Source organism: Grammomys surdaster, unplaced genomic scaffold, assembly GCF_004785775.1.
Source record: "Grammomys surdaster isolate TR1022 unplaced genomic scaffold, NIH_TR_1.0 725, whole genome shotgun sequence".
NCBI classification, from domain to species: domain Eukaryota; kingdom Metazoa; phylum Chordata; class Mammalia; order Rodentia; family Muridae; genus Grammomys; species Grammomys surdaster.
Genome location: NW_021605144.1, coordinates 318,351 through 344,796, shown reverse-complemented (window position 1 = coordinate 344,796; position 26,446 = coordinate 318,351). Strand labels below are relative to the sequence as shown.

At 42.5% G+C, this 26,446-nt stretch overlaps 2 protein-coding genes across 4 annotated transcripts in view; one reads left to right on the top strand and one right to left on the bottom strand.

Annotated features, from left to right (window-relative positions):
- Stambpl1 (STAM binding protein like 1) overlaps positions 1-20,853 on the top strand; it is a 67,033-nt gene extending 46,180 nt beyond the window's left edge. For 2 of the 3 annotated variants that reach the window (XM_028782275.1, XM_028782276.1), the window contains exons 9-12: positions 2,937-3,049; positions 3,699-3,798; positions 4,239-4,291; positions 5,140-5,294. In XM_028782275.1, the coding sequence (XP_028638108.1) occupies positions 2,937-3,049; positions 3,699-3,798; positions 4,239-4,291; positions 5,140-5,287 (414 nt within the window). In that variant the 3' untranslated portion in view covers positions 5,288-5,294. Of the gene's footprint in view, positions 1-2,936; positions 3,050-3,698; positions 3,799-4,238; positions 4,292-5,139; positions 5,295-20,706 lie in introns of those variants that run through there. The other variant, XM_028782277.1, reaches the window with a different exon arrangement.
- Acta2 (actin alpha 2, smooth muscle) lies at positions 5,814-17,910 on the bottom strand. Its single transcript, XM_028782279.1, has 9 exons — positions 17,833-17,910; positions 14,887-15,038; positions 14,255-14,383; positions 12,097-12,207; positions 10,380-10,464; positions 9,829-9,990; positions 8,717-8,908; positions 7,093-7,274; positions 5,814-6,108 (listed from the first exon to the last, which is right to left on the bottom strand). The coding sequence occupies exons 2-9, from the start codon at positions 15,013-15,015 to the stop codon at positions 5,965-5,967; spliced, it is 1,134 nt and encodes a 377-aa protein (XP_028638112.1). The 5' UTR covers positions 15,016-15,038; positions 17,833-17,910; the 3' UTR covers positions 5,814-5,964.
- Positions 20,854-26,446: the final 5,593 nt, after the last annotated feature.

The window sequence follows — 26,446 nt, the reverse complement described above, 5'->3', positions numbered from 1 at the left end:
AGGCGTGCGCCACCACCGTCCGGCTTTTAGCCAAATTCTTAACTGTATAATAATCTCCTTTCCTTTGCTGTGGGTCTAAATTCGATTATAAACCTTTTTCTGATGGCCCTTCTTTTAAACAATGTTTGTGTGTACTAAAGAGAGTCCACACGTGACATTGCCCTACCCTGCAGAGCAGAAGTGTATTCATAAAATGGATGGGGACTTGCACAGATGGCTAGGGCCAAAATATTGGGTTCTGACATCTTCCAGGCCACTGTAGGTGTGAAACTGGGCCTATACATCAGATAGGCATGGGTTTAATAAATGTCAGCTCTGCTAAGAGCTCATGATAGGAGCATTGGCAAACGGTTAGCTGTGATGGCAGCTTGGTCCTCCACTAAATGGGACCCATAACTGTGGGAACCCATAACTTCATGTGATCCTCAGTGTTACATGAAATAACGCCAGGGAATTTCTCAACAGTTTCTAGAGTCTTAGAAAAACTATGACTTGTTCTCCATAAAGGTGGTCTATTTCTTTTTCATAGATCAAATTATCTAGGGATTTTTCTTTTTATTTAGTTATACACAGCTCAATCCGGGGTGCTGTGTTCATGTCTGTATTTGTAGTATCGGAGACTAGATAATTTATAAAGAGAAGAGGTTTCAGTCTTGCAGTTCTAGGGACTGGAAGAAACACCAGGGCTTTGGCACTGGTGTCCAGTGAGAACTGCTTTCTGCTTCCACGACAACAGCTTGTTGCTCTGTCCTTGCATGGTGGAAGATAGAGGATCAAGAGAGCAGTTCCCTCACCCAGAATCCCTTATGCTGAGCTGCTATTGGTCACCTCCTAAAGACTGTGGTTCCTACTGTCATCTCTTCAATTAGACGATTTCTCTTTCCCCTATAGAAAGTCAAAGGGACGCCATCATTCTGATGATAGCAGTAACAGGTCCTCTCACTAGCGTGGGATGCAGACCAAAAGTCCCAACGCACTGTCTGGGTGTCTGCAATAGACTCAAAACAAGCAGGGTTTGATTTGGAATTAGTTTGTAAAAAAGGGTTGGGTAAGAGTAGTGTGGGCACACACACACATGCATGCACGCACGTACATGCACACACACGCACGCACATGTGCTAAGAGTTATTGCAATATGATTTAAGAGGTTGGAGGAGATGTCACTCTTGCTCCATCTTTGAGTCCCTCCGTCCCCTAAGTCCTGACCGTTGACTCCTTATTTTCAAGTTTTCTCATTGATTAAGTGAAGCCAAAGAGAGCATTGATTGGATGCTGTCGGTTAAGGCAATAGGACTGGAAAGCCCTCTGAAAAGTATGAACTGCCACTCAAATGTGAGAATTTATTTGTAAAAAGGAGCAATGCATACATGTACACACACACCTAAATAAGTACATGTACCACTGTATCACACATGCATACATGCACACACACACACACACACACACACACACATGCATGTGCACATATACAAGCTGTATCAAGGAATTATAACAAGCTAAAGGTGGAAGTTTTAAAAATTACATATGCAGGCCAGTCAGTGTTATTCTTGATAAACAATTCCCAAAACGACAGCACAGACCTTAGTGAGAACTCTATCATAATTCATGGGAGGTCATGAGCTTCCTGCCCAGAATTTTATTCCTTTGTAATAGATGGCATTTACTGCTGGTGTCACCACCACGACCACCATCACCACCACCACCACATCACCATCATCATCAACACCACTACCACCATCACCACCACCATCATCATCACCATCACAACCATCATGATCACCACCACCGCCACCACCATTTTCCTTTGCAATGGGAATGCCATGCTCCCATGGGAGAGGTGTCTTCATGGGCACAGAAACGGTTCTTAGAGGCAGAAATGAAGGGTTCAAGTGCTTACACGAGTGCATTCTGTCTGAAATAAAGTGGTGGGCAGAGTAACTTTTCTGTTGACAACCTGCTTACTGACTCCACAGCACCCTGGCTCCTTAGGACATGTCTTTCATTCTGCTGCGACCTAGAAAGCTCTGTTGTACTCAGAGAAGGCAGTCTCTGGCAGAGAAGAGGATGCTGAGTCTTACTCATTCCTCTATGAAATCTTTGCATTTTGACAATGGGCCTACTGTGCGTGTGGCTCGATGGCAAGGTGTGTCTTTAGTCTAGACAGGGTTTTGTTGAGATTCTCCACTTCTTTCTCTTTGTGCATTTTCAGTGGCTAAGCCAGATGGATCTCAAACACCTTTAGCAACTTGGAGACCCCCTCCTCCTGTTTATAAGGACGAAGAGCCATGGACAGTCTCAGGAGTGTGCTATGTTTAGTTCTAAAAGAATACAAAGGAGTCCACGATCCCGGCTTTCTGATCTCTTGGCCAGACTTTATCCTCCAGAGTCTGGAGATCCTTGTATGTGGACTGAGATAGTAAGATTCTTAGCTCATTCGATTAATGGAGGATCTATTTAAAGCCTCTAGCAAGTGGAGACATCTCACTCTTTCCCACAAGGAAAGCACATACACTCCTAGGAACTTTGTCTCTAGGTCAGAGTTATTCCAAACCAACAAGAGTATGGTAGAAAAAGAGGAACTCTGTCAGCTCCTCTCAACTAGTTTTTATTTGTATATTATTATCATTAGTTATTATTATTATTATTATTATTGGTGGTGGTGTGATGTGTGCAAGTGCAGGTATCCAGGTGCCGTGGCACACATGTGCAAGTCAGTGGACACACTCCAGGGAGTCAGTTCTCTCCCCCCACCATAGATTTCAGGGATCTAAGCCAGGCCATCAGGTTTCATGGCAAGCCCTTTTGCCCACTGAGCCATCTTGTCAACCCTCACCGAAACATGTTTTTTATGTGTATTTGCTTAGTGAAAGCTACAGGAGACATTTTGAGGGTAGTCCAGCCTTCGCTAATGAGACTGTTTTCTTTCCCATTTGTAGACACACCCCACGCAGACGGCATTCCTGTCCAGTGTGGATCTTCACACTCAGTGCTCCTATCAGCTTATGTTGCCGGAGGCCATTGCTATTGTGTGCTCCCCAAAGCATCAAGAGTAAGTGGAAGGAGAAAGCTCCCCTGAGTCCCCCAGGCCATGGTACTTGGCTCTGAGGCACTTGTCAGTAACATTCTAACTCTCCCCTGTCAACAAGTCCAGCCATTCGCTCTTGTTATAGATCTTTGAAGACAGGAATGGCTTTTCATTGTCTGGAAGACTTCAGTTTACAAAGTCATTACAATCGTAAGAACCAGACAGACCTTTACTGATGCTGAGTCTACCTGAAAGTTGTAGGGGACCTGACCACTGTGATCCTAGCCTCTCCGTCCTTCATCCTTACCTGTCTTGGATTGACAAGAAGAAGACACTAGATGATAGTTTCTATGATGTGCTGATTGTAGTGTCTGACACTGCCACATACCTGGTGGTGGACATCAAGAACACTAACATTAGTACAGGAATTAGAACTGTTTGCTCAGATGGAGGACACATGTATGGCCTCTCATATGAGGTCTCAACCATCAAGCTACCTGTCCCTTCGGGGTCCTCTAGGTGCTTGGAGATCAATGTTTCTAGAGTTCATTGTGGAAGTCGTGGGGACGTTCATAGTGTGTGTCTTCTTCTGCTTTCCTGTTTGATGGAGGTGTGTGTTTACTTCTTCCCGGATGGTCCTTAACTTTGTGCTTATTTTCAACCTCTTGTTTAGCACCGGCATTTTCAGGCTCACCAACGCTGGCATGCTTGAGGTTTCAACTTGTAAGAAGAAGGGTTTCCATCCTCACAGCAAGGACCCTAAGCTGTTCAGTGTGAGTAAACATCATAAGTCATTGTTGTATATTATTATGTCGTCATCATCATCATCATCAGGACAGACAGGATATTTCTATGTAGCCTTGGAACTCATTCTATAGACCACACTGCCCTCAAACTCAGAGAGACCCCACCTGCCTCTGCCACCTAAGAGCTATGATTAAAGGTGTGCTCCATCACGCCTGGCTCAAGGGCAGCGATTAGCTCCACGATGTAAAAGTGTGAATAGGCAGCACAAATTATTATCATAGATGTTTATGACCCTAACTAATCACATTTAGCAATAATGATAAAATTCATTATTAATGAATTTATTATTAATAATAATAATAACAATGAAAAAGGGTGAGGAAATTCATATACCTTCCCTAAAAAAAAAAAAACACCACACAGTAAACGTTATTATGTAACACTGTTTTTTTTTTTCCTTTTCTAGATATGCAGCCACGTGATAGTAAAAGACATAAAAACAACTGTGTTGGATCTGAGGTGACATGCCCCAAATGCAGGAGCATCTTTGTCAGATGCCTGCCATGGACACGTGTGGCTGCCGAATTTATTATGATGTTTTCAGAAATGACTGATATTTTATATTTATATATTTTAGACCAAAACTTTGATATTTATTGTTTGTGCACATTTTGAAGTTTCCTTTTTTTTGGGTTGCTGTGTCTCGAAAGAGAGCCACATGGGGTTCAGTCCATACCTATTAAGATACCCAAATGATGTCATCAGAAATAAATTGTGCTGCAAATAACAAGATTTGACTGGTTGTCAAATTTTATTCAGCTTCACTTATTTTATTATATGGTTGGTTGTTTTGCCTGCATGGCTATATGTGCACCACATCCATGCCTGGGGCCAACAAAGGTCGGAAGAGAGATTTGGATTCCCTGGGACCTGAGTCACAGCCAACCAATTGTAAGCCACCATGTGGGTACTAGGACTTGAGGCTGGATCTTCTGCAAGAGCAACAAGTATTATTCACTGCAGAGCCAATTCTCCTGCCCCAATATGTCCTGGTATTTAAAAAACAAAAACAAGAACCAAACAAAAAATCAAAAGCCAAATAAACCTTTGTAGTTCCAATGTGATAGGCAGAGGAACTATTGGTCTTTAGCTCCCCATGGAAGTAACTACATTTTTGGGACACCCCTGGCTTCCCCATCTGACAACTGATGATAACACTGTCACCACATAGTAGTGATGACGTATGAGAGTCTTGTGTACGGTGCGGGGTGTGATCAGTCTTTGGAGAGTACTGCCATTTTTCCCCTTCTTTTTACTGTAAATACATCTACTGCAGTTTTTCTTTTTTTTTTTCCTTTTTTTTTCAGATACTGGCCAAAGGAAGAAGCAATGATCCAGGTACACGGTGAGACTTTTAAAGTAATTTCTCGGATTCTAAAACCTATGTTATTTTTAAAAACAAATGAGCTAAACAAATTACACTTTCTTAAATATGCCAAGTTTGATGTACGTTAAAGTTAGATAATACGCAAGGCTTGATGCAAATTAAAATCACACATCCATATCTGTCCATATGTGTGTGCTTTAATACAAAAGATGTAATTTTAATAGAACCGTATTGTTTTTACCTATCAGGTCACATATATGTATGTATGCATGTATGTGTGTATGTATATATATATATACATATATATATACATACACATATACATATATGTGTGTGTATATATACACACACATATATATACATATATATATATGGTAAAATAGTCACTCAAGTTGTAAAGTCAGTGTAGACTTTTCCTACTGACACTAATATATATTATTACATTTAAGCTATACATGTCCTAGGCACTCTCAAATGCAACCTGTCTACATTATTTAAGGGGGGTTTTCTCTGTTGAAGTGATGTATGTGTTGCCTGGGAATTTACTGTTCTAATTGTGGCACATCCTTTACTGACCACTAGAGGGAGCCACCTTATAATAAGTGATTCTCATCTACCAGAAACACAACTGAATCAGTGTTGACAGGCCAGGGCTAGAAGTTAAGTGTAGCACATGTCTGATTTATTAAAAAACACGAGTAACAAATCAAAGCTTTGGGTAGGAATGATTTGTAAAGAAAGGAACTGAAGGCGTTGATCCACAAAACATTCACAGTTATGTGCTTGAGACAGAGCCGGGGGTGACTTAGAAGCATTTGCGGTGGACAATGGAGGGACCAGCTTCGTCATATTCCTGTTTGCTGATCCACATCTGCTGGAAAGTAGATAGAGAAGCCAGGATGGAGCCACCTATCCAGACAGAGTACTTGCGTTCAGGAGGGGCAATGATCTGTCGGGGTAAGAAAGGAAGAACATTAGTGCCTGGCAGAAGTGTCTTATGCTGGCCCTTCCTGGAAAACAAGGGCATTCTTTTCTGTGGGGAGATGGGTTTGAAGAAGCTAGAGTGTTTCTCCAGCAAGCTTATTGATTTTTCTCCCCCCACCCCGCACCTCTCTACCAAACCATCCCTAATTCCTTTATCTCTACATAGGGTAAACCCAAGCTGGCTCTAGCGAATGAAGTACTCAGAGATGCTAGCCAGGGTTTCACTTTCCGACTATCTCCATCTGGTTCAACATTTAATCTCTTCTCATTCACCAAGCTCTCAGTGGGTTGGCCTTGTGTCAAGGGTTTTACAGGTTCTAGCTTACTTAATTACTATAATAATTTTGAGGGGTAGGCATCCAGTGATTCTCAAATTGCAGCCAAAGACACTGGCTTAGAGGACTGTCAGTGATGGTCACAAGTGGCTGTGTCAATATCAGGTTTAATTTCAAAACTGACCCTCAGGGGAGCTTTGCTTTGAAGCCATACATTTTTGTTTTTCCATGGTGAGGGGGTTTGATAATAATTTTAGATTTCTAGAACATTGCCTGAATAGTGAATGTATCATCTGGGTGTCCAAAGTTTTACTGGATGTCTGTGTTCTCTGATCACACTGAGCCACTGAGTTTCACATTCATTTCCATATCAGAAGTAAGGTTTGGAGAATTGAGACTTTCCTAACTCTTGCTGGATGCACCCTGTCTGTTCTCAAACCTCATGCATTAAAAGAACAAGGCTCTCCAGGAAATAGTGGCTCACTCTCTACCTATAGACCTCAGGACAGGACTCTTCAGGGCCTGTTTTAAGTGTTTAAGTCTAACCCACTGTCACCTTGGCCTCATCACCTTTGGAAAGAAAAGAGAGAGTGTTAAACTGCCTAATATACTTGTGGCTGTTCTAGAAATGCCCCTTCTGCTGCTTCCTGAGTCAGAGGGTCTTAGTGTGGTACCTTGATCTTCATGGTGCTGGGTGCAAGGGCTGTGATCTCCTTCTGCATCCTGTCAGCAATGCCCGGGTACATGGTAGTGCCCCCGGAGAGGACATTGTTAGCGTAGAGATCCTTCCTGATGTCAATATCACACTTCATGATGCTGTTATAGGTGGTTTCGTGGATGCCCGCAGACTCCATCCCTGGAAAAAAGACACAGTCCGTGATCTTTGGATGCTGGGTAAAACAGGCTGAACACAGAAAATCAAGTTGGCCCAACTAAGTGATCTTTTCCTGGATGAGGCTGGCAGGCATTGTGAACTAGAAACTACCATTCAAGAGCCGAAAGGGCCTTTTTGCACTCCATATCATCTTCCTGCCTCTTGTCTAAAGAAGGGGGTTCAGCTGCAGTACTTCCAGGGTGATTACAACATGATAGTGTTCTGCTGTAATTGGCTTGAATATGGAGCCAGGCCTTCAGATGCCCTGTAAGAGGTAGGGCCAGGGCCACGGATCAGAGCGGGCTCTCTTGACCTTCACAGCTGCACTTTGTATCCCCAACACCCAAAGCTGAATGGTGTTACTATCAGCAAAGTGTCTCTCCTTCTTGGATAAAATTTTTTGTTTGTTTTCGATTTTGATTTTGTTTAAAACACAGGTATGTATCCTAAAACCCCTATGTATCCTTGGCTGGCCTAGAACTTGCTATACAGGACAAACTGGCCTCAAACTCATAGACATTTGCCTGCCTTTGCTCCCCTAGTAGTGGGATTAAAGGCATGCACTACCACGCCCAGCTGCCAAAGATGCTTTTTATACAATGTTTGTAAAGACTTTTTTAAAAAAAAAAAAAACGGGTAGGGGTGAAGGGCTGAGTTTCTTCTTGACTTCTGACCATTCAACCACTTTTAAAAATAATTTTTAAAACTAAACCCCTAGATGGCCCCCAACCTTCTCAGCATTGTGATCTCATTAAAATAGCAATGCCACCAGCTAATTATTACTTGCTGGCAGGAACCAATTGTTGAATGCTTGTTTTGGACAGGAACAGGGCTGAGGGCACTACACAATTCTGCTAAAAACCTTCTAACTATCCTAGTATGAAGAAACTGAGTCTTGGAAAGGTTTAGTGGCATTCCCGAGAACGTGAAAATAGGACAAAGTGTCAAGCCCAGGCCCCCAGCCTCCAAAGAGGATGACTTGCAAGACCCTATGTGATCCTGCCGTGCCCACATGGGATAGATGCTCTCTACTTGTTCTGTTTTCCTTCTCTGTCAGCAGCCTCAAACTTCCAGCACTCAGATCCTCTTCCTGAACTACCCCAGCGCTCCACTCATGGTCTCCGGAAGAGCAGTCAGTGCTCTTAACCACTGAGCCATCTCACCAGGCCCCCATGTATAACTTTTAACATTTGCATTATGTGCAGAGAATGCATCTGTCTTGTCTCTGACATAAGAGAGATTTCCACGGGAGACAACTCCTTTCTGGGCTCCCTATGTCTTCTCATTTTGAAAATGCGACACCGTCCCTACGTTAGAGCTGCTTCTGTTTCTGAAGCACTGGTTCATTTCTACCAGCAAATGGGCCCCGATAGCAGAAGCTTGTCTGGGTACAGAACAGGTAGACCCCACTTCCCTTTGCCTACCAATGAAAGATGGCTGGAAGAGGGTCTCTGGGCAGCGGAAGCGTTCGTTCCCGATGGTGATCACCTGCCCGTCAGGCAGTTCGTAGCTCTTCTCCAGGGAAGAAGAGGAGGCAGCAGTGGCCATCTCATTTTCAAAGTCCAGAGCAACATAGCACAGCTTCTCCTTGATGTCACGGACAATCTCACGCTCAGCTGTCAAACACATAACGAACTTGGTACACATTAGGGTTCATACAGGTGCTAAAATCTACCTGTTCCATGTCACTCTTCTGCTGAACCAGCTCCTCAGAAGACTCAGAGTTTTCAAATGCCTAAAAGACCTTTGCTGCCCTGCCCAGATAGGTTGTAGTTTGATCTTTGACACATTTTTCACTTTTTAGAAATGAAGCAGATGCTATCTTGGAAGAGCTTCAGTTCCAGTGGTACATATGGAGAGATGGAAAAGGTGCCAACTACACCTTTCTCTATTTGACACTTTCCCTCCTATTTGTAAATGAAGAAATTAAAATTTATCCAAGTAGCTCTGTGGGTGTAGCTGGGTGGTAGAGGGCTTGACTAGCAAATACAAGACCCTGGATTTCATCTCTAGTGGCATAGACAGTTTTCCATTCTGACTTGCTGCCTATACCAATGTCTATAGCTACTCTCAAAAAAACTGTAATAACTTTACAATCACAAAGCAAGAAAAGCTAAGCTTTCTCTGTGCATTGGAGTCAGACTTTACTGTTGGCTAAGTCTCTAACACACCAACTCTTTTTTTATTAGTTTATTTTTATATTTTAAATTTTAGATTATTACTATTATTATTATTTGTATGTGTTTGCACGTTTGTGTGTATTTGTGTGTGTGTGTGTGTGTATGTGTTCATTTGTACATTTCAGGTGCACATGTGTGAACATCAGAATGCAAATCTCAGCAGTCAGTTCTTTCTTTTCACTGTAGACTCAGGAATTGACCTCGGGTTGTAAGGTTTCCATATCCAATGGTTTTATCAGCTAAGCCTCCTCTCTGGCTCTATGCACCATTTTCATGGGGACAGCCCTCCTTCCACTAAGTTACAGTGAGCACACAGTGTCTTCCATCCTCTTCCCTCCACCTCCCCAGTGCCTCACCAGTAGTCACAAAGGAATAGCCACGCTCAGTCAGGATCTTCATGAGGTAGTCGGTGAGATCTCGGCCAGCTAAGTCCAGACGCATGATGGCATGAGGCAGGGCATAGCCCTCATAGATAGGCACGTTGTGAGTCACACCATCTCCAGAGTCCAGCACAATACCTAGGGGACAATTAAGCATGCTGTAAGTCACCATGGCAACTGGTGCACAGTTATTTTCTGTTCTCTCACACTGAGACTGAGAGGAACAGTGATTCCTAAGAGCCTTATGTCAAAGGAAGAAAGATTGACGGGATGAGTAAGAGCTAGGGGGAGACAGAAAGAAGAGGAAGAAACAATTTAAAATGTATTGCTGGAGAAGTAGAGAAGTGTGGTGAGTCTAGGGCTGGTTTTGAAAAAAGGGGGGCTCTTTCTTTCCTTTTTTTGGGGGGACCATCTCTGTGTGCTTCAATTCACTTGTCATCTGTCAAAACCCACAGGTTGTACCCATCAAATCTCACACTTTCTGATGGATTCATTGGATCGAGATTCCCATTCCCCTGGCTACCTACCAGTTGTACGTCCAGAAGCATAGAGGGACAGCACAGCCTGAATAGCCACATACATGGCAGGGACATTGAAGGTCTCAAACATAATCTGCAAAGGAATCCAAAGTGTTAGGTAAAGGGTGCTGTCAGTCTTACATAGAACACTTAAGAGCACACATCCCTATCTGATTCAGACCCTCTATGAAAAAAAAAATTAAGGCCAAGGCAGCTCTGGTCACATGACAAAGAAAGATGAAGGTGGTGGCAATAGTCGAGGGGAAAGGAGCCAGATGTATGTGCACAGGACCTCATAAGGTAAGGAGCAGCTGGCTGCAGGTCCTAGTCTTCATCCTGAATTGGATACAACAGAATTCACTATGGTGTTCATTTTTCATTTCTCAAATGTAAACGAGAGAAGGGCTTCGGCCCAAGCTCTCAGAGCGAGTCTAAAAGTTATGAACTATATCAAAGAGGGAAGAGAAGACAAGGCAAAATCCAAGGGACATAAAGAAACAACCAACACTGAGATCTTCTGGGAACAACCCTGGCTGATTGATTTGTCTGTGACTCTGTTCTTTTCCATGGTTTTATGAAATTTGGGGTTAGTGCTAGCCCTGAAACCAGACTCTACCCTGCCATGATCCTGGCAAATAAGAACTATATTATGGAGTAGAGGGCTACCTATAAATGTCAATCCGTTAGCCCATGCAATTCAGGGACAAGATTAAAACAGGAGCTCCCTGGATCCCTCCTACATCTGAAAGACGTTCCCAGCCTGCAATGAAATAACACTCTCTAGTTTACAAACTAGAAGGTATGTCTGATATTTCCGAAAAATCCACAGTGCTCAGTCATCTATCTTCACACAATTTTCAAGATGCTAATCACTGCCCAGAACAGCTGATTTTCTGGTGAGCACAGCAAGTGCTGTTTCAAGGAAAGGGCCTTGAACTATGTATATTTAATATTCTTCAAGAGGAAAGAAAAATCCATGAGTCAACTCCAAGCACCGCCACTCTAACTATGTGGCTTTAGGAAAATCACTTTGTGCATCCGAGCCTTTTCATCATTGAGGTAGCTGGGATGATAGTTCCTGCCTTAAATCATTAGGAGTTAGGGTGCACTTGCAACACCCTGTGCTTAACCAGGGCCTGGGTGGAACTGACATTAGATGCTATCATTTACCAACTCATCCACATCAGAACCCTCTGTAGCTAATTCCCTGGAAGTTCCCTTGCTGTATGGTCTTGGGATTCACACAGATAATAGTGACAGCCGTTGCTACTCCTTGTTGGATATTTATTATACCATGCCCCATGATACTCGCATATCATTTTGGTATCATTAGCCTACACATCTGTCCCTTGAAAAATAATAGTATTGCTATTCCCAACAAACAAAGAAGCCGGGGTCCTAAGAAAAGAAGTGGCTTTCAGTAACTGATAAGTGATAGATTCAATTTCTACTATATTATCCTGCACTTTTGAATGACATATGAGAAGTTTTTAACCCTAATCCTAATTAAACCTTTAAACTTTTTTCTTGCCCTTTGAGGCAAAATGATGTTGTTTTGTTCAGTAAGGGTGTGAGCACTGTCAAGATCCCTGGGCTTTGGGATTTCCAGGTCAGTATATTGGTGAGCTGCCAGTCCGGACCTTATGTCTGCCTGTTATGGTGCAGCTTATCCTGGTTGCCCTTGCCCCAAATTCAGCAGGGTCAGATATATTTAGCAAATATGTACCTGGGTCATTTTCTCCCGGTTGGCCTTGGGGTTCAGCGGCGCCTCTGTTAGCAGGGTCGGATGCTCTTCGGGGGCCACACGAAGCTCGTTATAGAAGGAGTGGTGCCAGATCTAGAGAGTAGGGTGAATAGAAACATGGTGATACGCTGTTATGGGACACACAAGGTCCCGGAAAGGGACTGGGATGTACGGGACAAATCTAGAACCAGATGAACTGCACAAGACCTTGTCTGTAGAGATGCAGAAGCCCAGAAAGTGTTAACACCATACGCAAGACTACATCTATTGAGTGACCCAGCAACTGTGAGGCAGGACAGTGTAGTGGTCAAGGACATAGGCTCTGTAGTCCACTTCCTGTTCCTCAGCAGAAACTTACAAGTTTCTGTCACAACTTCCTGTTGTGAGCTAGCAAGTTCATAGTTCTTTTCATCTCTAGTCTCCCAATTGGTAACAGGAGAGAACAACCAGTACAGATGTCACTGGTTTTTTGTGTAAATTACAGGAAGTGACATTAGAGTGAGTCCTTAGCCCAGTGTCTGGGCTAGAATAGATGCTCTTGTTCGTTAGTTACTTCTTCTTCATGCGTGCCTTCACCTTAGTTTATTCATGGGAAGTTGATTTAGTGTAATACATAAAAGGACAAATGACCGTACATATAAATGAATGAGGCTTGCCTGGAAACCTATTTGCCATCTTTAATGCTTCTAGAGAGTGTTCTTGGCTGTTTGTGGTGTGTGTGTGTGTGTGTGTGTGTGTGTGTTAGAGGGATATGTGCAGGTGGGGAGAAGACCTCACCCCCTCCCCACCCCAGGATGGAGAAAGAAACTTCTGCAGGCACAAATTAGACTTTCCTTTCGGAAGCAGACATTCCCCTCAAAGCCCATGCCCACCCGTGTGTACTGTATGAATGCATTTTGGACAAAAGTGTGTTGACTTTATAGTTGTGCAATCTCTTTAATCCCTGAATATCAAAAAAAAAAATCCATTGTTACGGAAGGGGCTAAAATAATTCACCTTTTATGGAAGGGCTATTGTCCGCCAGTGTCAGGAATATGAGATTAACCAGAAGTAAACAAACACAGCTAATGCCAGTTTACAAACTAATAAAAGTGAAACCAACTGTAAAGGCTTTGTCAGATGTCTAGTTTCTTGGTTTTGGTTTTGTGGTTTCTAGCAAACAAAGGGACACCTGCAAATCCTGTCAGTTTCAGGGGTGGTAAGATGAAGAAAGGGAAGAGCTGAACGGTTTGGAAAGCCATCTTTATAATTCCTCATTACAGTAGAGATGCGGGGGCAGCTCATCCTTAATCCCTGCATCTTATTCCACCAAAAAAGATGATCAACGGAGTAAGCACTCTACTCTAGCAAACAAAAAGGAAAACACAGAGCGTTCACAAACCTGGTCAGTTATCTGCTCTACACCGTGGCTACCCCAACCCAGGCTTTAAAACCCCACTCCCTCCTTCAGGGCTTTTTCTCCAGAATATGCTTTGAATTTAAATGCTATAGAATGTAGGTGCATTCTCTCTCTCCCGCTCCTCCCCCCACCTCTCAAATGCCTAAAAACAAGCTTCAAAATCCTTGGAATTGACTCTTTTTTTTTTCCCATTGGCTCTTCCAAGGTGGTCTGGGAGCAAGGGCCTTACTGTGGCACAGAGAGAGAATTTAAAAGTATTCATTTAAAAACTTAGTCACAATTGCACTTCAACATGTTCACAGGCCTTTGGGGATGTATCTAATACACAGTTGTGTCTTTTCAATTACGAAAATTAAGAAAACTGCTCATGGGAAATATAATAATAGTAATAATACATAAATAAATAATAACAAATACTCAAGAATGGGCTGCCTAAGGTCTTCCCAGATTTCTATCTCTGGATAGCTTGTGCTCTGGGGATGCCTGTCTTAGAGGTCCATCCAGTACGTTTGAGAGAGAATCTGTCCCACAGTAACAAAGGGCTTCTCTCACCCAACAATCAGTTTATAAATATCGATTAGCGAGGGATTTATTTTCAAAAAGAAATCAGTCAAGATTTTTTTCCATAAGAACCCAAGTTAAATATTGACAAACAACAAGGTACTTGAGCAAGTATAGTCAGCTATGTCTCACAGCTGTCCCATGCTGCAGCGTGTGGGTCTGATTCCTGGGGGATGGTACCTTTTCCATGTCGTCCCAGTTGGTGATGATGCCGTGTTCTATCGGATACTTCAGGGTCAGGATCCCTCTCTTGCTCTGCGCTTCGTCCCCCACGTAGCTGTCTTTTTGGCCCATTCCGACCATCACTCCCTAGAATGGTTCCACATACCACAAGTCAGTGCTTTCCTGAGACATGTGAATTGATGACTTCTATAACTGCGGACATGGATAAGGTTGCATTTAATAACAGTGATTCCTTTCATCTAAGACCAAATTCTTTGAGGGTGAGTGGTCAACCAGGGCTTTCTTTTGTTTCTTTCCCCAAAGCGGTAATAGTGTACATAGGGACCATTTATAACAACCACAGCTGCTGCTGCCACTCTGAGGATAATGACCATAGTGGCTGTGATCATGCAATCTTTCTGTCTGATACATGAAATTGGCATCTATTCCTCAGGATGAGTTATTACCAGTAATGTTCGTGTGTGTGTGTTGCACCTTGTACAACTAGGACTATCACAGATATGTTTTTCACAAAGTTTTGTAAACTATGGGTGGTAGAAAGCAACACACAACTGTTGGATACGTGTAGACAAAGAGGGATCTAGCCTACAGTCCTGTCTTCTCTGTGTTCAACCTGAATTATGGTTCACCTGATGCCTGGGACGTCCCACGATGGATGGGAAAACGGCCCTGGGAGCGTCATCACCAGCGAAGCCGGCCTTACAGAGCCCGGAGCCATTGTCACACACCAGAGCTGTGCTGTCCTCCTCTTCACACATAGTTGGAACAGCTTCTCAGGGTCCTGCAGAGACAGAGAGGGAACAGCTACTGCTGTGAAGAGCATTTGGCTAGAGTCTAGGGTCACTCCCACCCACAGACAGACAGGTTCTTGGCCCTGTTGTGTTATTTTAGCTGGAGGCTCTCCCCAGATCTCAGCTAACACCCTTTATCCTAAAATGCTTTCATTGAGCTGGAAAGCCTTTGATGGGTTGAAATCCCAGGTTAACACCACAGGCACAAAGAGCAGGACTGTCACAGGCTCTTATGACACTCTCAAGCTGGGCAGAACATTAGTGTGTCAACAGATCACAGAGCACAGATGAGAGGTCCTGATGTGAGAACAGAGTTCTACAGGGACATGTTGAAGAGCACCTACTAAATAACTATCTAGTTTTTTCTATCTATATCAAATCAAACTCACATTTTTTCATAATATAAGTGTTTTTTCCCCAAAAAGGTAGGGTTTTTTTTTGTTTGTTTTTAAAGGAATGGGCAGCATGTGAAAATTTGAAAATGTTAAAATATTTGCTCTTATTAAATGTTTAAAAGAGAAACCTTTTCTCTCTAAAGAGCTGTACACTGGTGAGGCATTAGACGTGAATCAAGGCTGGGTGTGGTGATGCACATCTGTGATCCTAGCATTTGGGAGGCTGAGGCAGGAGGATCACAAGTTTAAAGCTAGTAAGCTAGTCTAATATAGAAACTTGGATCGAAATTTTCGAATAGGGTGTTTAATATTTTAGGAGTTACATTTCTTCATTAATTACAGTCACCGTTAAGCTGAAAATCTAACAGGATGCTAACAGCTATTCTTATTTAAGATTGATAAGTTACAGAAAGAAACATAATATGACCATAATAAAATGTGAGGGTTTTTTCCCCTCCTTAGCTTACTTATTCTCTCCGAGATATTTACTGGGGTTCTTTTGAAGTGTCAAGTATCTGGTTTTGTAGATTTTTTTTTTATGATGTATCTTCTTCTACACTTGATTAACTGAGCATACACTCCTTGGTTTAAAACAACATTTTAAGTAATTGACATGTAAGCTTGGATTTTTGACAGCGTCAAAGGACACCCAGAGGGTTGTACAAGCATCCCTCATGAATATCATCATGTGACTACTTTCTGTTTGTGGCTATTATCTGTTTGTGATCTTGGTTTCCTTTCAACCCTGCCCCCAAGATCAGAATAAAATCTTCAATGTGTGAGTTTCCCTCACAGAAATGGAAAAAGCAAGATTCGTCGGTGGTTTGCTCTTTCCTCTCTCCACTATGCCTTTCCTTTCAGACACTGAATTATATTTAGCTTCCTTTCCAGTGAACGATATTGACTGCGAAGATAGTTTCAAAGCACAAGGAGGCGCAAAGGCCTAGTGACTGCCAGAGGCAGCAAGCAGCAAAGGACCAGCAGAGAGTCTGTGCATACACTGAGTCTGTTTTCCACACTTAGCATATAAGCCACTTGGAATTAGGCTGCCCTCTGAAAATGGGGAAGGATCACCCACATAAACCTTTTGTTGGGCAGGATGACTCAAGGTTGTGCCTTAGTATATTCAGAAAAATAAGCTACCTGGTTAAAAAAAAATGCAGAAAAAAAATACTGTCAAATTCGATAAAGAGACATATTTCTATTTCATCAAAAATATCCAGAAAATGTGTCTTTATAAGCTTTGAAAGGAGCGTTGCCACTAGTGAAGATGTCTGCGTGTTTCCAGAGGAAGCTGCCGCTGTGGTTTGCATCTCTTAGCTAACCTGAATGGGCAGCTCAGTTTGAAGCGGGGAGCATTTCCTAATTAGGTAAAACACCCTGGGCTCCAGCGTCCGCTTTTGGAACTGCACCGGGGCTGGGGAGTTTGGTGCAGCACAGTGGAGCTCATCTTGTGCCAAAAATGAATTGTTGGGGGGGGGGAGTGGGCGGGGAGGAGGAAAGGACACTACCCTTCCTAGCTTGTGAGTCTCAAAACACAAACCATATTTAGTCATGAATCACAAAACGGGAGGAAAATCTTGTCAAGAAAACTCCATTCTCTGCTGAAGCTACCCAGCCCTGAGTTACAACTTGAGGTGGCATGGCTGGCTCCACAGAGACTGGGCTTTAGGGGGGGCCGAGGAACACTCAAAGCAGAGAAATGTAAATCAGATCTCCTCTGGATGAGAGACACTTCCTCCTTTCTTTGCAGAAAGTAGAGAGGCTATGCTATGCTGCAGATGACCAGTGTCATAGGTCTGAATAGTGAGGGGACCGACACCTTCACAAGATACCCATTCCAACATAGGACACCAGCTGTTAGAGCCCTGGAAAACCAAAAGCAGTGCATCCATTCAGTCAACATCAGAGAGCAGGCGACTGCCCCAGTTCACTCCTGACAGTCACTTCCAGGTACCTCAGCTGCAGTAAACACAGTCAGATGTAAAGTCCTCAGACTAAATCTGAACCACCTACAAATCCAAAAGTTTCCAACGCCTAAGTAGAAACAAACGTATGATTTACCATATAGCCAGACTCCACCCCTATGTATAGTAGGCTGCGGGCTCAGAGCAGTTAGTTTAGTGTAAACAGATTTTACAGATGACTTGCATGAACAAGCTTTTAATTTCCTCTCCATCTCCTTTTCCAATAAGCCAAGCTTCATTTTAGCCCCATTTGGATGCAAAAATCATGCAAGCTAAAAAGCTACAATCATTTTAACGGTATAAATCTTTATTCAAAAATTCAAAACACGTGAGTCATTCATATTCCCACAGACGAAGTCTGGTTACATTGGATGATAAAAGAGCCTGGGAATAAGTCACATCCCTGGGCTGGAGCCACTTACCCTGACGGCGACTGACTGGGCTTCTCCACTCTGGGTGGGTGGTGTCTGGGGAGGCTGAACGCTGAAGGGTTATATAGCCCCCTGCTCTGATCCCCTCCCACTAGCTTCCCAAACAAGGAGCAAAGACAGGCTGAAGCTGGCCGTTCACTCTAACACAACCATATAGGGACCTCAGCACAAAACTCTCTAATCTGGGTGGCCAGAGGCCTGGGTCTCTTCCACTGCGTTCCTCTGCTCTGCTCTCGAAACAGGAGGCAGCTCAGCTGCTTAGGGGATAAACATCCTAAGCCCTCAGAACAACTGCTCAAATGCCCAGACACTGGGCTAGTGCCATGGGACAGACGGCAGGCATGGTTTGCACATTCCTCAGAAGATGCCAGCCCCTGTCAGGCTAGCCTTTTGGGTCATTAATTAAGGAATTGAGACGAGGAAGAGCCTGCCTCTGACTAGCTGGGATTTTAAAGCAACACTGTTGCAAAAGTAGCCTATAACAAAAGATGCTTCAGTCGCCCAGGAATATGCAAAGGAGAGCTCATTTTGTGGAAGCTACATTGTACTTATACATTGAGTCTGTGTGTAATATTAATGAAACCAGGAGTTGAAGTATGTAGTGATGGTTAACCAGCCTGTGTTGACCAAAGAGGCTTAGAAGCCAGAATCACTGTTACTGCTTTAACCCTTAGGTACATTCCACTTGTTGCTGATTTATCACTGACCCTTGATAGCATGATTAAGGACCATCTTTTGGCCACAGAGATGAACTGTCACTCTGTCATAAAAAAAATTGTAAAAAATTTTGAAATGTTGAAATGAAGCCTGCTCATCCTCCTCTATGCCTATGAGCCCACTGGATAGAGACAGAGATCAGGTGACCCCGTCATTCTTCAAAGACATCAGCTCTTTGACTTTGATGGACAGTCAGTGACTTTACATTTCTGTACTTCCCTCCTACAAGCCAAGGTTCTGATTCAATTCATGGTAGAGATTTTTGATGGATTCCGTGAGTGCTTCTGAACTGTTCACATATTAGGGAAACCTCAGGGTGAATGCAGCAGCTGTCCACACATGCGACCACGTGTCATATACTTGGTTTATGGTGTCCATCTGCAGGCATGCATAGTTGTCTTCAAGAAATTACACTGTTGACTCTTAAAAAAGTCTAATAGTTGCTAAACAATGATGTGGTTTCTTTGCGTTGCTCAAGAGTCTTCTACTCTGTACCTGGTTTCTATTAATTAAGAAATACATTGTCTGATTGCTCAAATACAGAAACTGCATAGCATGAGACAGAGCAGAACATTTAAAATTATTAATCCAATGTGTTCTTATCACAGGCATCATATATAGCAAAATTCCATGTTTTTGCTTTGGTTTTTATTTTGTTTTTTACTTTAGTTCCTGGCATGGATACCTGGGTTGAAGTCTTGTTTCACTAGTGTTGGAGTGCTGTCTTGGTCACTTTGTGATTTGCCAATTCCTTTAAAAAACAAGAAAGGGGTTTTGATAATCTTATAACTTTTTTGATTATGGTGGTTATATTTTTCAGTAATCAGAATATTAAAACATGAATAAGAAAATAGGCCTTGATGTTTAGGTGTTCATTTGTTTGTTTGTTTAAGAATTTAAAAAAAAAGCAATCTGAAGTAACCAAGGAGGATTTACTCAATTTCTGAGCAAGTAATTAATGGTCTCTCTGTGTGAGTTTGTGATTTTATATCCAACTCAAGTCTTTTCCATGAGAGAATGCCCCACTGGATGAGTGTGTGTATGTATGCAAGCAGAGTTCCATGGAGTGCTTAGATAACTCCCGGGGTTGGCAGCCATGAGTGAGAGTATTAGGGACTGATTAGAGAGAGCACATCTGGCTACTTGGTTGCAGTTCAGGGAAACTATAAAGTAAATCCAAGCTATAAGCACTCATTCAAGAGTCATCTCCAGTTGTATTGCTCCACAGACATCTCAGAATGTCTTGGTAATGCAATTTAGTGATGATTTATCGTACAGCCCTTGAGAACTGGAGACCATTTTAGTCCTCACTGGGACCCAGTCCAGGGCTGACTTAGCATGGTACTGCTTAGTTAGCACTGGTAGTGGTGAGAATGCCCAGAATCAGCAACGCCTGATGCAGTAGCCACTAGACACACGCCACTATTGACCACACAAATGTGTGGAGTTGACGTTTCTGTTTCATTTCCTCTTTGCTTTGGTATGTATGTGGGGTGTGCATGCTTTTGTGTATGCATATTTACATGTGCAAGGGCACATGCTTGTGCATATGTAGGTCTGTGAAAGCCAGAGGGTGACAGTGTTTATATTCCTTGATTGTCTCCATATGATTTACTAGAAAGGATCTCCCACTTGAATCCAGTGCTTGCTGATTCAGCTCCCCTAGCTAGCCTGTCAGCTCCAGGTACTGCATGTTTGCCAGGTTTTTATGTGGATGTTGGGGATCAAACTTCCAGTCCTGATGCTTGTACAACATGCATTGGGACATTCCCCCTGAACTTCATTTCATTTAATTTGTATTAAATTTCAGTTTGGATAGACTATCACATTAGAATTCACAGGTATAGTAAGTTTTAAACACAGTTACAACTAAATTACCCCCAAAGACTTTAACAAATTCCAGTGTTCAGGCTACTACTAAATCAGCTAAAAGAAACTATTGACCCCCTGAGGCCATATTATAATTCATTGCCTAGGATGAGAATTTTCACAGTAGCCAAAATACCTCTGAGCAAAGCCTATGGCCTATCTGCATCAGAATCCATAGGACACTGTGCTGGTGATTTATAAAGCTAGAACCCTTTACCCCAATCACCCCCTGAATCATAACTTAAACTTTTTAATTGAGAATACTTTTTTGATTTACAGGAAAAATAAAGAAGAAAGCATTCCTCTCTGTCCTATACCCAGTCTCTGCTATGACTTTCAACACTGTTGTACGTTTATCACAATTGATGAACTAATATTGACGCATTACTATTACCTGAAGACCATCCTTTATAAGCATTTCCTTGATTCATGCCTGTGATGGTGAGTTGTTTTGTTGGTTGGTTGGTTGGTTGGTTGGTTCGTTGGTTGGTTTTGGTTTGTTTTTGTTGTTTTTTGTCAACTTGACAGAAACAAGGGTCGTCTGAGAAAAACACCTACAGTAGATTGACCTGAAGGCAAGCTTGCGGGTCACCTTCTTAGTTAACGACTAATGTCAGAGGAACCAGCCTACTGTGGGCAGGCAGGACCATTCCCATACATTTAGTTCTGGGTTGTATATAAAAGCAGGCTGAGCAAATCATGGGGAGCAAGCTGGTAAGCAACATTCCTCTGTGGCCTTCAGTTCCTGCTTCCGGATTCCTGCTTTGAGTTCACGTTTGACTTCCCATCATAATAGACTATCTGTTTGTGAGCTGAAATGAACCCTTTCCTTCACTGCTTATTGTCCCCTTTGCTGCAGAAGCCCTCGCCCTGCGTCGCTTGACAGGGTTGGTACTGTCATCTGAAGATCCTTTTGGATCTTCAGTCTAAGAGACTGTTTTAAAAGATCTCAATAGCTCAGAGGACTAGTAACATATCCCTCAATTGAGATTTGCCTGATGTCTTTTTTTTCTTTTTTGTTTTTTATTGAATATTTTATTTACATTTCAGATGTTATCCCCTTACCCCATTTCCCCCCTGCCCAGAAAACCCCTATCCAATCCCCCTCCCCCTGCTTCTATGAGGATGTGCCTCCACCCTCCCACTCCCACCTCCCCACCCTCGAATTCCCCCACACTCGGTATCCAGCCTTCACAGGACCAAGTATCTCCTCTCCCACCAATGCCCGACAAGGCCATCCTCCCCTACATATACAGCTGGAGCCATGGGTCCCTCCCTATGTGCTCCCAAACTGGTCGTTTAGACCCTGGGAGCTCTGCTTGGTTGGTATTGTTGCTCTCCCCATGGGGCCACAGACACTTTCAGCTCCTTCAGTCTTCTCTCTCACTCCTCCATTGGGAACCCTTGATCAGTTCAATGGTTAGCCTTGAGCGTCTGCCTCTGAATATGTCAGACTCTGGCAGACCTCTAAGGAGACAGCTATATTAGGCTCCTGTCAGCATGCACTTCCTGACATCCACATCAGCGTCTGTCTACCTTTCGTGACTGCACATGGGATGGATACCCAGGTGGGATGGTCTCCAGACGGCCCCTCCTTCAGTTTCTGTCCCACACTTTGTCTCCCTATTTGCTCCCTTGAATATTTTATTACTCCTTCTAAGAAGGACTGAAGCACCCACACTTTGTCTTCTTTCTTCATGAGCTTCATGTGGTCTGTGAGTTGAATCTTGAGTATTTCAAGCTTCTGGGCTAATATCGAATTATCAGTGAGTGCATATCATGTATGTTCTCTTGTTATTGGGTTACCTCACTCAGGATGATTTTTTCTAGTTCCATCCATTTACACAAGAATTTCTTGAATTCATTGTTTTTAATAGCTGAGTAATGTCTGATATTTTTTATTTCCTCGGATTAAATTGTGGTTATATTTGAGAAGGAAAGCTAGGTAACATGTCCTTCTTGCTTAATATCAGGATGACTTAACACTTCTGTTTGTTGCTATGTACTGTAATGCTAAATACTGGGCCCCAAGACCCGGTTGCCCTCCAGGATGAGAGATTCTGCACATACAATGTAACCCTGTTCCTTAATTTAAAACTATTACTTAAATAAAGATGCCAATAGCCAATATCTGCAGTTAAGAGTTGTCCAGATAGAACATGGCAAGTTATACGATGGGGTTACTGAAGGGGAAATAGATTGCAATATCATAGAGGGTAGATATCTGCCCAGCCCTAGTGCTGATTAAGGCTTATTATAAATATAAAGGTTGTGTGTTTTTTATGTGGGAACTGAAAGATCAACAGCATGGTAGAAGTCTCTGATTGAGATAAAGTATTTTCTCCAACAATTGATGTTAATCTCTTCAGCTGAATGGCATTTGTTATGTTTCTCTACTATAAAGGAAGCTTTTCATCAGGCCTCCTTTTATTTGTTGTTTTGTTTTGTTTTGTTTTTTTCGAGACAGGATTTCTCTGTGTAGTTCTGGCTGTCCTGGAACTTGCTCTGTAGACGAGACTAGCCTGGGGATCCTCCTGCCTCTGGCTCCTGAGTGCTGTGATTAAAGGTATGCACCACCAGTGCCCAGCTCATCAAGCCATTCATAACAGTATTTCTTGCATGGACTCCATTATAAGCAACTATATTAAAGAGTGGAGAGCTATACTTCACCTCCTTAGGGTAGAGTATCTGTTATCCAACCAGGAATCTGCTTTTAAGAGCATCTTTAACCTTGAGAATTAGGTGTTCACACAAATGGCTAAAGGGTCAAGAGCCACAGAAACACTGGGGCTTCTTCCAGTTGATTATAATTCTCTTAGTGTGGCTGAAACATTGGATGGGTGTGTTTCCTGACTTCTGGTGAGACTAGAAAATAGTCAGTTATTTAGTCTAGAAATCAAATTATGGATCCTCTAGATATAAAACAGTGAATAAAATCAGATTTGTTGATACTTTCACCATTGTGTGCTTTGAAATTGGAACCCTAGCATATCCAAGGAGAAAGGAAGCAAGCCAAGGAAGGAGGGAGGGAGGGAGGGAGGGAGGGGGGAGGGACTGAGACAGGGACAGAGACAGAGACAGAGACAGAGACAACTTTGGACCTTGGAGGAAATGCAAAAGAAGATCAAGTATCAGCTGAATAAAAGGGTGTGTGATAGAGGAAGGATCCAAAACCATCTGCAAATAAAAGACTGTATGCAGAGGAGCCCATGTCCATGAGCCACTGTTATAATTCACGACAGTGACAAACTAAGTAGTTAGTGTGTAACAGGCTCTCTATACTCAGCATTGAGCACAGTTTCTGTAGACCCAGCTTTAAAAGTTAGCTATCTAGGGCTGACAGGATTGAAGAACGCTTCTTCCAAATCATACTTGGTCACAATGAGTGATGGGCACAAGAGCTAGACTTGTGTCTGTATGATGTAGGGGAGTGATGGCTAACGAAAAGAGAAGGGCTAGCTGAATTCACAGAAGAATGGTTCATCACCGGTGATATCCAAAAGATGCACATTGCATGCAACAGGAAAGAAGACACCACTCCCAAGTCACCAACTTCAGAGAACAAGTATAGGCAAGGCAAGCCAAAGGAGAAGAAAACTATCACCATGAATCCTGCTTGACCAACTTCTGAGAGTTTATGGCTCGAAGGGTACTCGTGTGTCATGAGTGAATGACATCCACTATTTCTGAAGCTATCTTTCCAAAAGGAAAATTTTTTTTTAAAAAAAATATTTTAGTGTGTTTTTGTGTGGTATACATGTGCATGCTTCAAAAACCACAAGAAGGCATAGGATCCCTTGGTGCTAGAACTATAGGTAGGATGCTGGAACCCAAACTCAGATCCTCAGAAGACTAGCCTTCACCACTCAGCCATGCCTCTAGTCCTTTAACTAGCTTTAACTGTCATTAAAATGCCAGATCAGAGGTTAAGGAAAATGGAATTTGGAGAGAAGGGTTGGTCATGCCCTAAATGCTATATCTCTAATAAGTCACAAAAGAGGAAAACTTGTATTTCTCTGGTGCCTGGCACGTTCCCAAGGACAGTGTTTACTGTGTGACTTATGTGATGAGTGAGATTTTCTTTCCCTTTGGGAGTAAGGATTTAAACAGTCACTCTGACTTACCTGGAGGGTTCTGATTAGTACCTGAGAGTTTTAATGTTTTACAGCAACTGGCTTTAGATGACCAAGTTACTTTTGCACCTCTCTAGAAGTCCTGGGTTATAAAACTATTCAATCATCTTTGACATGTTGTCTTATGGACCCATGGATTAAGACAAAAACATGTTTTTAAGAAAACTATTTCTTCAGTGTTGGCAAATTACCATCTTTAGCAAAACACCATTTTCATCAAAAACCAATAAAAAAGGTAACTGGGTACACTTGGATATTGACATATTGGGTCCAAAACGAAGCTAGTTCTAGAGTAATCAGCCTGACATCCCCATGCAGTTTGTAAGAACCAGGATGAGTGTGCATCACAGCCTTAGCATGTGTGCAAGTTTGTTTTCCTTTTTAGTGGTCTTTTTCTTTCTTCACTTTCCTCTCTCTCCCACCATCTCCCTCTGCCCATACCTCTCTCTTTTTCTTTCTGAGACCTGCCTGGTACTTTTCAAGGTATGAGTTGGCCTTAAATTCATAGTGATTCTCTGGCTTTAGCATGCAATTGCTGGATTATACGTGTCAGCCCTCGCTCTCAACTTTTTACAGATTCCCTCCCTCCAATTTTCCCTTCTCTGCCTATCCATGTTTTATTAAAATGTTATAATTTATAATTGCCTTCTAGCTCACCCTAAAAGGCTCATTTTTACCTTTTAACTTAGCTCCTTATGTCTGATTCTCATTATACTGAACAGCCCCTATCTGACGAGTCATATATGATATACATATATGATATACTTATACATATTTCTGTTGCATTGTACAACAGAAAAAGAATCATCTTTCCCTTTTTCTGAGAGATGATCTCAGAGCTTTGCAACAAAAGAGAGTCAAATAACAGAAATGTAAGTGGAAGTTTATTAAGATACACTTCATATTTAGATAAAAGACATACAAGGAATGAGTACTCTAAATCAAGAAGTGGTTTAGATCCTATTTATATAACAGCGTTTGGAGATATGAAGACATACAAAATGTCCTTGAGTTATGTTATAGAAGTCAGGAAATGGAAAAAGAAGTTCAAGGAGCCGGGGCCAGATACAGCCCTGAGGGCATGCCTCCAAAGTCCTGCTTCCTTTAACTGAACCCTAAGCCCACATTCACAGCTTCAGATAACGTTTCCATCAGTGTAGAGGGACATTCAACACAATTATCTTCCATCAATGTTTATCTTTTCTACACATTTTGTTTCTACTCTTAATTATTGGGTTGCAAACATTTGGAGGGAGCCAGTGTGTTGGTTAATCCCTTGGGCCAGCCTGCTCAGGAATGCAGTTATGCAACATCCTGTTTTCCACAGCTTTCAAAGAGCTACATTGAGCATCTCAGGCATTTATTGTCAGAAACCTTCTAATTCATTTTAAGAAAAGAGTAGATAAAATTCTTAAGATAAGAGAAGTTCTCTGGTTCTGGTCTTTCTTTAGCAACTCCATGTTTATTATAGCCTGAAAATCATTGGCCCTGTTCCCCATAAGTAAGGTGTGACAGATGTTTTCCCAGGATTCCTTGCTCAGGAATTGAAGCACATTGGATACATTAGTATTGTCCAACAACCAAAAGCACATGCACAGAACAGAGATTGGATTATGTTCTAGAAAACCAGGTCATTAGGCAAAGCAGACAAGGCTGGTTGTCAGGCCTCTTCTGCACTTATAACTGTGGACTATTTTGTCTCTTGTCACCTAGCTTTGGATCCATTCAGGCTTAGGATTAGATGTTGGATTGTTGAGTCACGTGAGAAGAGACAGACATTGAAGTTTCCACCAGAGGACCTTGATGTTTGATTAAAGGGATTCCAGAAGACCAGAGTGGCCTGAGCAACGCAGAGATGCATTTGAGCCAAGAGCATTCTGGGAGTT